At 37.5% G+C, this 12,287-nt stretch overlaps 1 protein-coding gene across 5 annotated transcripts in view; it reads right to left on the bottom strand.

The window, feature by feature from the left end:
- The window catches only part of CDK14 (cyclin dependent kinase 14), a 318,720-nt gene that overhangs the window by 227,260 nt on the left and 79,173 nt on the right, over positions 1 to 12,287 (bottom strand). For all 5 annotated transcript variants that reach the window (XR_002434949.1, XM_021386034.1, XM_021386037.1 and 2 more), the window contains one exon: positions 2,418 to 2,512. Coding sequence is in view for 4 of the 5 variants with exons in the window: in XM_021386034.1 (XP_021241709.1) it covers positions 2,418 to 2,512 (95 nt within the window). In the remaining variant the exon portion in view is untranslated. The remainder of the gene's footprint in view (positions 1 to 2,417; positions 2,513 to 12,287) is intronic.

Here is a 12,287-nt window from a genome sequence, read left to right as displayed (position 1 = left end):
ATAGGATCTGGATTTGGGAAACTCAAAATTATAGCATAGTAGTCTTTATTAAGCTGGTAATAAAAACATGGAAGAGCTCATTATGGAAAATGGGATTCATTCACAATAAGTGAAATAAATCACATTGCTTTTAACAATTATTCAGATGATCAAAACTGCCCAAGCAGGTAAATGAAAAATGATGTCTACATTACAGGCAAGTGAATACATAACATAAAGAAAACTGATACTCAAATGAACTCAGTTTGCACTCTTCCAGATGTACTCTGGCCAACTTGCTCTCAAAATACTAGCTAGACACTATTATAAAGCAAACTCCGATATTTATCTACAGCTTTCCAAGTGTTAATAAGATAATACCTACATACAGCACTTCACGTGGTTATGAAACTCCTTCAAGAAGAAAATGTACCATTAAATTCTCAAAATGGCATTGTCCTTCAGTTTGTAGATGTTTTATTCCACAGCTAATAAACTTTCCCTCAATTTCTATTACCTTGATGTCTATGTATCTCATTAAAACAAACAGACAAAAAAGCCCCACACCTTAATGCACATTCCTTGTGATAAATACTAAGCACAATAACTTTGAGTGCAAAGCATCATTCAAAGCAGCTCTATCTCATGTTAAATTCTACAGTTTAAACTACAGTTAAGGACACATACCCAAAATATTTTGGCAAAATGACAAAGTCAAGCATTAGATTTGGTTGAAAATTAGGGATTCTTTAACATTTCAATGAAAATATACTTTCCGGTCACATATTACCAACTTTTCCATATAAGCTCTGCGTCTGTGTTCTGCAGAGTGCCATGGAGGTTTGGTTTAATCCTTCAGTAGTAAAAAATCAGTTACACGCCAAAACAAAAAAGGCCTCTTTTGACTTGTTTTGCCCATTTTCCTTTCCACTGAACCAACAGGCAGGGAACACAGTGATGCATATTACAGTCTTACCTTGTCTATCTACACCAGGTGCTTGGAAAAACCTCCTGAATCGTTATAGACAATGCTGTAAGCAGTCAGAGCCAGAGTTGGCCTGACCATGATCCCCTGCCCATTTGTTGACTCCTCACCTTCTCATGGGGACTGAAGAAGTAAAAGAGCTTTAGTCCACTTTTGAAAGAGCAGATAGGCCCTACAGTGTTTCCCCTGTTCTGAGGTGCTGTATCTGGATGTTGCTATGTAATATGGGAATTGTTGCTGTGTAATATGGGAGAAAAAACTAAGTCAGCAAGTAAAGGATACCTTAGGATTAGGAAGGGACCAAGATATTTACTGCAAATGCATTCTTATTCAAACTCTAGTTACACAGTTTTTCAAAACAAATTTTAAAGACTTAGCAAAAGATGTTATGAAGCAGCAGAATGAAGTTATGTATAATTATTATAATTCACACCACTTATTTAGAGCTTGTTATTTAATGTGGAGAATGCAGAACACCGAGTAATATCAATTTATCATTCAGCTACCATTAAAATCATTGAAGTGTTTCTTACAGATCTGCAGTCAGCTCCATTAAAACGAATGAAGTATTTCTAACCAATCTATGTTTCATAACACACTCACAAATCACCACTGAATGAAATAGCTTCAGGGAAGTACTTTGTTTTGCTTTTAACTTTTGGTCAATTCCACTGATTGACAGGACATCCAGTAACCCCATTTCCTTAGTTCAATCTTACTGAAAGTCAGAGCATATCAGATAACTATCACCAGATACATGCAGTGATTTTACGAAAGGATTTTAGTGATAAGGCACAAGCTGAAATCTATACATTCTCCTCCAATTACATAAACCTCAATAAAAAGATTACTTATGTATTATGTCTGGAATTTATAGTCACTTGTAATTGAACCCTTTGCAATACAAAATAACTGGATTTTCTTGAAGAAACCTGCCGTCAAACTATAATACGTGCATCAGCATGACAGAAGCGTAAATACTTCTTTTACATTTACAATTTGGACCATGCATTTATTTGTAACAGTTCTTGGTATTTTACTCAAGCTTTTTAGAAAGACAAACAAAAGACTAACGAATTCATTTAATAAATGTATTCAATATTGCTCTCAGGACATCAGAAAGATCTTCTTGATAGGATATTGTGCTTTTATCCACGAAAATTAAATATCATACTTTTAATTTGGTATGGATATACAGAAAGTAGTGCAACAATGAAGTATTAAGAAAACATCAGATTAACTAGATGGAATCTCATCTTGTTCTGTCAGGAAGTAACGTTACCTCTGCAGTATGGTCTCAACTGCTTTCACTAGAGAAGACAGAAATCAGTAGCCATCTGCATTCATCCATAGGGTTCTCTAACAAGCAACACCAGTTAGTACTTTCTGCTTATTAATTAAAGTGAAATGCCAAAAAAAAAAAAAAAAAAGGAACAAAGAAACCACCACTTACTTGCTTTTCCCTTTGTATACTGTAGCATAGGATCCTTCCCCTAGTTTTTCCAGTTTTTCATATGAGTCTGCTTTTCCAAACTTGGGACTCGTAGGCTAAACAAGACCGAAAAAGAAGGAAAAAAACCATGACCTGTCAGCATCTATTGCAACCAAAACTTTAACTGTTTTGATTTAACCTTTAGAGATCAAATGCCTTTATGAAACCTCATACACCTACATGTTTTAGCAACCAACAATAAAAAAATTAATAGCAGAGCTAATAAAATTACAGAACAGGCTACTCCGGCCATCATCATTAAGCACCCCAGATGGTGGTTGCCCATATCAACCATATACTTCCATCTCTGGAACTATCAAAAGGATTTTTGTTCTTAATCAAAGGGACATTTCTGTTTCATTTTTCACATATATTACTTCATACATTGAAAAGGATCACTAGCAACTAAACCACCTTATCTTTGTTAAGGGATCTAAGCAACAGCTTCAATCCGCCCTAAAAAATTGGATTACACAAGTTTCTTAAGCAATCTGTGTGTATATATATATATATGAAATCTACACACCACACAAAAGCAGTTTAGCATAAGCATTTTTGGGCACAGCAGATGATGAAATCCCTGGAAAACAGCTGAGTATTTTGAAGTATACCCAGTTTTCCCACGTGTCCACATCTTCCACTGTCTGGAGAGGAAGTGATTTTTATGTATCCTTGGACCAGAGGTACGTTGCAAAATACTGATTTGCAACTGCCACCATCACTGACAGGTATTTTAGACTGTAGTGGTCATATGCCCTGTACTTCAACCAACTAAAGGAATGCAGGGCAGAAATTCTGGGGGATCAGCACTGATGCTTGCATCAGATTCAGGGACTGTCTCTGTAGCACTCTGGTCAAAACCTTACAAAGGAAAGCAGCCAAGGAAATTGAGCATGTGTAGAGTTGAATTCAGCTGGGAGACTCTAAGCCACTGTAGATAGTTTAGATTCACATTTGGGATCTTACATCTAATTTACAAGCAGTACTCAAGCTTCAGTTTTCTGGAAGGAGATAATCAGTGTAATGCAGAACACAGCTGTGCCTAAATTCTTTTACAGCCATGGTTGTAAGTTTTAAATCAACTGAGCCTAAAAACTGCTCCTATTAAAACAGTGTCATGGTTTTGTGATTTTCGGTTATTGGTATTCCACATCATAACATCATGTAGTGGACATACCTAGTTCTCAGAAGAGAAGGACTACTACAGTCCCCACGGTACTTTGCTCCTTTGTTACCATTTTCCAGCCGGAGGGAAAAGATAGAAGCTCGCAGTATAAAAACTTGCAGATCACGAGACCTCATCCCTTTTTTCCGCCGTCTCTTGTCTTGGCAGCACCTCGCTCTCCAGCCGCCTTATCGTCGGTAGTAGAGTAAGGCCTACCTTGATTTTGGGACATTCTCTCTCTCTGTATTGGATTTATCAGCTTAAATTGTAATTATATTGTATTATAGTGTGTTGTTTTGCATTCCGATATTTTATTTAGTAAATTAGTTTGTTTCTCCTCAGATTGTTGCCGCTGTTCTTTGCTCTCAGGGCCATCTCCCTACCCTTTTCCCCTTTCCCCTTTTCCCGGGGCGTGGGCCCTTGGGTCCCCCGTCCCCTTTGTCACGGAATCGGGCCTACTGCCCGTAAACCGTTGACAAACAGACAAGAGCATTCCAGGTAGGATGACTTGGGACCTCATATACCTTCATTACACCTAACTAACCATGAACCAGAAAACACAAAAATTCTCTTTCCTTAGCTGCTCTAAATATTTCCCAAGCCCTAATTCTGGTACTTCCATATACATATACATTTTCTGGGTCTAAGACCCCAGCTTTCTATATCATTATATCAGGATATACATATGTATGTTTGCAAAATTGCGCCTTTTCATCTCTCTCTAGTACGCAGAACGATCTATTATTTTGCTATCCAGATCCTAAATATGAATAACTGATGAAAATAAGTCACATGGGAACTCTCTGATCTTTTTCCTCTTGCATTATTGGGACCACTTCATTACAGATAAGAGAGTAATATGCTTGGCTCGCAGATCAGTGCTTAAAAAGGCATTCTGCATGGTTAGGGATGCAAGTTTTATTTATTTTAATTGCAGTTGTATTACAGATGTCGCTAATAGAGGTGACTAAAACATTTATTCAAGTAGCTTTCTCATTTAGTTGTCTAATTATGGACTAATGTAACATTACAAAACTATAGAAGAAAAGTGTTGAGATGTTTAAGTGTCTCCTGTATAATGAAAAGTGATAGCAAATTATTTTTCCCATTGCAGACTGCATTGAACACACAGTGAGTAGCTCTGTTTGGAGTGGCAATGCTGCTCCAGTTAACAGTAAATAGTTCACTGATAGTTTCCTCATATAGCAGGGAAAGAAAAGGACACAATTTATACGTGTGTTTCACATTCACTCTTATTTTCACACTGTGATTTACTTTAATTTTATACCTCTGGAAACCATTATATAAAAGGCCATAACGACTTGTAGTCCCTTAAGATCTTGATAGGAAACAGGGTGCCTTTAATCCATTACCACTCAGTAAATCAAAAGCAGTAATTACTCTTACAACCTCAGGCTCATTTCCCCATATTCCAGCTGCCAGCAGCACTGCCCTAAAGTTGTGTCTCTTGCCTCATTCTTCTCCTAACAGCTGCTGCATCTTCACCAAGAACAGATAAACAGATAAGAGCTCATGCTGTCAGGAGCAGCTCACTCCTCATTGACAAAAAGAGGAGTTGGTTTTGACTGACCTGGCCACACCAGGCAGCTCACATTCCTCATCCAGTGGCTGCCCAAGTAAGAGGAGACCAGATTCAAGCTGAAGTGCTACCTGTTACCCACTGTTCATCCTGCACGTGGTAAACCATAGTGAATCTCCTTGTCTCCCCAGGTGAGTGCACTCTAGCAGTGGAGATGGGCCCTCTGCTCCACCAGGATCACAGAACCTTAGAATGGGTTGGGTTGGAAGAGACTTTAAAAATCACCTAGCTACAGCCCCCTGCCATGGGCAGGTCTGCCTCCCACCAGATCAGGCTGCCCAAGACCCCATCCAAACCAGCCCTGAAGGCCTCCAGAAATGGAGTATCCACTGCTTCTCCAGGCAGCAGTGCCAGTGCTTCACCACCCTCTAGTAAAAACATTTCCCCTAACAACTAACCTAAATCTCCCCTTTATAGTTTAAAACCATTCCCCCTTTTACTACCACTGTCAGTCTCCCTTTAAGTACTGGAAGGCTGTAATGAGGTCTCCCTGGAGCCTTCTCTAGCTCAAGCAAGCCCAGCTCTCTCAGCCTGACTTAGTAGGAGAGGTGCTCCAGCACTCTAATCATCTTTGTGGCCCTCCTCTGGAGCCACCTTAACAGCTCCACATCTTTCTTATGCCTGGACTCAGTACTCCAGGTAGGAGTACTGAGAGGGATTGCTCACAGCTCCATACTCACACACTATTAGATCTTCCTTATTTTTCCTTGTATTTGTAACTTAAAAAGAATTCTTCAAGGTATCTGCTGTGAAAAAGTAGTTCAGAGGATTTTCAAAAAAAAAATAAGAAATCTGCCATTGCTTAGATATTCTGAATTATACTATATTCCCATACTCAGCATCAACATTTGATGAAATTTTGAAGAAATAAGAGTTTGCAAACTAATTTGCAAGACATTTCTTTATGAAACATCAAGATAGATCTCACACAGCACATGCAGCTACTTTGGAAAATAAGGAACAAAATTACCATTTCCCCAACATTTTTTTAATGAAGTCTCATACATTAATTCAGAGTACAATTACAATTGTTTGCATTTGCTTAGTTCAGACATTTCTTACCTCTATTTCTGGATTATAAAGCCAAGTCAAAATCGCATAATCGAAAATATGAAATTTTCCAAAATTTACATTAGATTCCAAAGAGATATAAATAAGTGCTATGGAATTGATTGAAATAACCTGAAATTCAGTGTAACTACTAAACACTATAACCATTTCCAACTGTTTTATTATTGCACTTTCTTTCATATTATTTTTCCAGATTCACAGCCTTGAATTTTATTATTAAGATTTCTCCATACTAGTTTAACTTTCTCAACCACTTTCATTTTTGTTAAAAAATACATCTTGTTACTGCAAGATAACGATACAGATTTTTTAATGGCAATATTACAATCCAACATACAAATTCACTTTTAAATATCATCTTCTGTTTGTTTCTTTGCTTTCAGCATTTAATTTCCTCCATTAAAATATACTGGAATATGTATTCACAGAGATCTGCATTTGTCAAGTCACAGGACTCCCATATTCTGCTCAGGATACGGATGACTGAAACACACACAGTGAGCAAGACATAACCAGAGCACATCAGGTTTGCAGCCCTTGCATCAGCCACTGACACATCTCACAAGAAGTCTCCCTACATTTTAGAAAATTGCTGCAATCCTCTGATTTGACCCAGACAAGATTTCTCAATGGAAAAGAGTATTAATTTTAGCTGAATGCACATATTTTGATAAATGTTTGTACAAAGCTACTTCTTGAAGCTCAGCTACTTCTGTCACTATTCAATTTTTATTCCCCCTTTTTTATTATCATTCCTTTTTTTTTTTTTTTTTTCCTTATTCCTCCTTACTGCAGCTCTCCAAAACACAAACAGAACATGACTGCTCAGCACACTTTGGTCCTTTGTCTGAAAACCAGTTGTTTACTACGTGTGTAAACTGTAAAGGTAACTGCAGATAATTAAAGCCTTCAAAACTCTTCCGTGAATTCTTTTATCATGATTTCTTAGATACAAGCTGAAGACTGATTTTTTCCAAAGTTAAGTATCAGAACTTTGCACTTGCTAAAATAAATAAATGAAAAAATGACGGGCAAATCACTGAAATGGGAATCTTCACACCAAGGAGTAATCTTCCAGAGAATTCAGATGGGAAAGAGATGAGATACTATGACAGAAGGGAGTCAAGGTGCTGGAGTCTTTGAAGAACTGCAGATAGAACCAAGTCTCTGTGGAGGCCAGCACAGATTGCAACGGATCATGTCATTCCCCAGAGGACAGAAGCACAGAGAGGTGCACTTCTTTCCCTTCAGGAACCACACTGTTTGCCTTTGTGCTTCGCTTTCCTTGAAAACAGTTGTAATTAACATAGTTTTCTTATTATTAGCCCACAGTTTTCCCAGTGCAAGGTTAGGCTCACAGCACCACAAAGTGCAGGGAGAGGGTATTTTTGTTGGACAGGTTTCAGCAACCAAGATTAGATTTTTTCTCTGGCTAATTAAATAAAGATCATAGTAACAGGGATAGAAAGTACTCTTTCTGCCAAAATGCTGAACACAGAAATAGAAGAAGCGATTTCAAACTGACGTGAGTGTATTAAAAATAACAGAGAGAAAAAGATGCGAGGGGAAAGAGTCTTTTCTGACCAGGTCATTTCAAATAAGTGTTTCACTGATACAGACTGTAGGAGGGACAACAGAGTTATTCCAAGATCCTGCAGAATGAGTCCTCGCACTACGTTCTCCTGTGAACACTGTCTGTCTCAGAAATTTCCAAAATCTATGTAGTAAAGAAAGCTTTAATGGAAAATTACATTGAAAATCACCTGACTATTCTTATACAAGCTGTGTGGGTTATGTTCTCATGCATTTTTCATAGCTATAAAACAGCTTGTGAATGTCACACCTAACTGTCACACTCCTGAGCTTAAGTTTTAAATAGATTTTTTTTTTCTTTAAACTGTGGGATATTAAACTTGAATATAAAGCCATCCTCAAGGGAAAAATATTATGTTCACAGTACCACTGTAAATTATTTAAAATCAAAACTAAAGATCTGTTCTGTTGTAGGATTCAAAAGTAATAAACTTATTGCTAGAATAACTTGAAAGTGAAAGGTAGGCCAAAAGGCCTGGGATTAAATTGCAAAAACTGAAGATTGCTTTTAAAACATTTTCTATTTTGTCTTCTTTGTCACAACAGTAAAATCACTCTACAAAACTGTACGCACATTCCACAGTAAGGAGATCCCTTACAGTTTTATCATATAGGTCAATATGATCCCATTTTTTTCTTTCATTTTTAAACTTTGCAAGCTGGACTGTTGTCTAGGGCTGTGTTCAAGGGATACAAACTGAACACTCCTGGGACCTCTCCCACTGCCTGATCTGTTCCCTGCATCTTCCCACCTCCATGACATGCAGTCAAAAATGAGCAATCTGAGCTACCACAGAGCTCTGTGGAAGAGCTGGGTGCCGTTTGTAAAGATGTTTACTTGCTCCCCAGGCTATTAAAGCACAGGAGCTGGACCAACTGCCACATTTTATTTGCTTTATCAGTTAAAGTGTATCCCCCAGGTTAACATTCTTAAAGCTTCCCTCTTGCTGGAAAAGAAAAACCAACACTCTACACTGAACTCTGAACATACCCTACCTCAATGAAAAGTATCACCCAAGAAGGAAGCAGCCACTCATGTTTTGCTTCCTAAAAATAGAGACAGTTCCATATACCTGAACAGGAACACAGGTGAGAACAGCACACAGTCTTTAGGCAAAGTGACCCTTCGTTTTTAGACAAAATTTTTAATTTAGCTTCTGCTTTCAAGTTAGGTTTTTTACGCAATTGATTTGCAATGAGTTAATAGGATCAGTTCATATTTTTTATATGCATTTCTTTAGAGGAAAGTTGCAAATGGACTGAAAACTAATAGAAGTTACAAAAATGGAGGAGAGATTGCTCTCTTAGAAACAGTGCAGACTAAATGCAGTAAGGCACTGCTTATCCAACTAATTTTACTCTGTTGTGTTTTTTTTTTTACATTTATGTAAATGTATTTTTATACATTTACTTGTATTTTTTAAAAAATTGTATTTCACTGCATTTAGTTTTTCCACTGCATTTAGTTTTTCTACTACTGAAAGTGCACATAACTTAGCATGACATTTGAATTCATTGCCATGGATCCTAAGTCATTCAGGGAACAAACCAATGTGTAGCAGCAGCAAGCAGCTAAATCTTGACTGGACTGGTTGGCTTATAAAACCTGCACTATTCTATTTACTGCGCAAAAGTACTATTGTAGTATATAAAATATGAATATTGAATACAATGAAACTTCACCTTGGAGAACAATAAATGTGGCTGCATGCCAAAGAGCACACATCTCAAATATAACTTTCAGAGAATTAGTCAAATCATCTTCCAAACCAAGAGTTATTTTGGGAAGAGGCACATCTGTTTGGTTTTGAGTTGTGGGTTTTTTTGTTTTGTTTTTTTGTTTTTGTTTTTGTTTTTTGCCTAGCTCATTTCATAGCTTTTCGTAGCTTTTTCATCTAATAGCAAGCAGAGAAAAACAAGTTTCCTCCTGTGGTAGGCAAAAGACTCAACATAATGATTTGTAAAGAGATATATATTTTTTCTATATGGACACATGTATATACACTTATGCACTGTGTAGCACTGGATCAGAGCAGAGATCTGCCCAGCCAAGTCACCTTCCTCTAGCAGTAGCTGACAGATGATCCACAGGTAGGCCAAAATCTACTTTATAACCTCCAAGGTGAAGATCAACCATTATTCTGATCTATTAAAAAGCATGTCTGTTCTACTGTAGTTTTTCATAGTTTTTTGGGTTTTTTTTCATTCCATAATAACATTTCACCTCAATCAGTTTAAAGATTTGGGATATCACTTGCGTAGATGTTACTCCACGTTAAAGAGCAAATGGTTTATATTCCAAGTGACAATCTGTGGGCAGGAACACTGAGTTCCAGCTTTCAGAAACTTCTGTGTTTCATCTTTCTCATTACAGCATTTAGAAGGTACAGAAAATACAAAATGGATCACATTCCATCTACAGAGGATTATCTGTTGATTTTCACCAAGCACTGATGCTGATAACTGCCAAGGAGTTGCATTATAAAAAAAGTTTTTATTGAGAAATGTTAGTTTTGAGACCAATTAGGAACTTTTATTTGACTAGAAAGAGGCACAGACTGATACAGAGCCTGCAAGCCTCAACCTTTTGCAAGTCATCAGTTCTTCACCTGATGACTACAGAGGACTTAAATGATGAAATGGAAGAAACTAAAAAGAAGCCTTTTTCTAATACAGAGCCTCTAGTGATCAAGTACAGTAAGTGAAAACTGAAGATAGTATACTTCTATCAGAGTACCTTAAAAATAGTTTATAGAAAACAGTCAAAACTGCAACGTTACTACACAGCTGTAGCCAGTGCAACCCAAAGGGCACAGCATGCTCAAGATTATTTACAGAAATTGGAATGTCAGTTCAGAATGGCATCATCCACACAGCAGAAGAATTTCCAGAAAAGCAACTTATTGAATTATAAGGGAGAATATGGAACAGCTCTCTGACATGAAAGAAAATGTAATAATTTGAAAAGGAAGTAGCAAGGGAATCTGCTACACAGCATCAGGGCTAGGGAAGGAAAAAAAAAAAGCCTTGGTCAATTCAACAGTAATTCAAAACAAGGGAATGACAAATCACTGCAACTAACTATACAGGCATCTGTTCAATGAAATGTGCAGCAGAACATCTTGTGCTTGAGGCAATGCAGCCAGCTCTGGGGAAGGGAATGGCTTGATCGTATCCTTGCTTTGGATGTTTGAATTTCAGGTCTGCCGGTCAGGACTGAGTGTGAACTACGATCAACAGAGTGGTAACGCTGCCTTTTGCTGTGAACTTCCATTCTTCTTTCTTCACTGACTGGAATACCCTCATTACTCCACAAACTATTCCCTGCCAGGTGCACTTCTGAGCACCCTGTCTAAGGAAGAGTTAAAAAATGACTAACAACACATGTAAGCATAAGGAGGGAGTTCACCAAAAAGAGCTATAAAACTCAGGGAGAATTACAGGAAGTCAAGAAATCAGAATTGTTCTTCAGGAAATTCCTATGCATCTACTTTAAAACATGAGACATCCTCAGCAAATGTGTGTGACTCAGCCCACAAGAAGCTCAGTGAGCGGTGTGTATGGCGGGAGCCCTACCAAACAACACACCAGTAGAGAAAACGTTAATATCATGTACATGAGAAACTACGGGGATCACAGGACACTGCGTGGGCACAGGAGAACACCAGCCCTTTGGAAAAGAAGAACAAGATGCTAATAACACATTTTCAAAATAAGTCTGCTTCCAAACTCTGGAAGCAAAGCAAATAAAAATCCTTTAATTTAAATAGAAATTAAGTGTGTAAAACTTTAATAGAAATTAGTAACAAATTCTGTGAGGAACAAGACAAAACAGCAGAGATGTAGAATATTTTAGTACGACAAAAAAAAACATGAGGAACTTCCAGAAAAAATCATTGACATTATTGGTTGTCAGCACAGCTATCAATCAGGCATCGTTCACAAGTAAACAAGGTGCAAACCATTAGGGAAGAAGTTTCTCACCTTCCAAAAAGTTTTATTTTAAGAGATGTTAGTAAGAAATAAACAGCTGAGTTCTGACCAATGGACAGGATGCTGAATATACAGGGTTTGTAGTGCTTATGCAAAACAACTATCCCCAAAAGAATCCAAGAAAAGTAAGAATTCTATCCTTCCTTACTGACTATAGTTGTTTTATGGTAAGAACTCCTTGTCATGGGCTGATGTGGAACATGCCACAGATGTTTTTAGCAGCAGCTATATAACACCATAAAATACTGAAAAATCAAATTTCTTTTCACTACAGATGGTTACATTTTAAAAGGTAACCTTTTCTCCAAAGGACAGTCCCCTAGAGGCACGACATTTTATCCATTAAATTCCCATGGGTTAAGAAATGCTCATCTGCAGAAAATGAATCTCTGTCACCGCTCCTTACAAG

This window comes from Numida meleagris, chromosome 2 (genome assembly GCF_002078875.1).
Source record: "Numida meleagris isolate 19003 breed g44 Domestic line chromosome 2, NumMel1.0, whole genome shotgun sequence".
Classification (NCBI taxonomy): domain Eukaryota; kingdom Metazoa; phylum Chordata; class Aves; order Galliformes; family Numididae; genus Numida; species Numida meleagris.
Note: the sequence above shows the minus strand (reverse complement) of the source record. Positions and strands in the feature narration are given on the sequence as shown.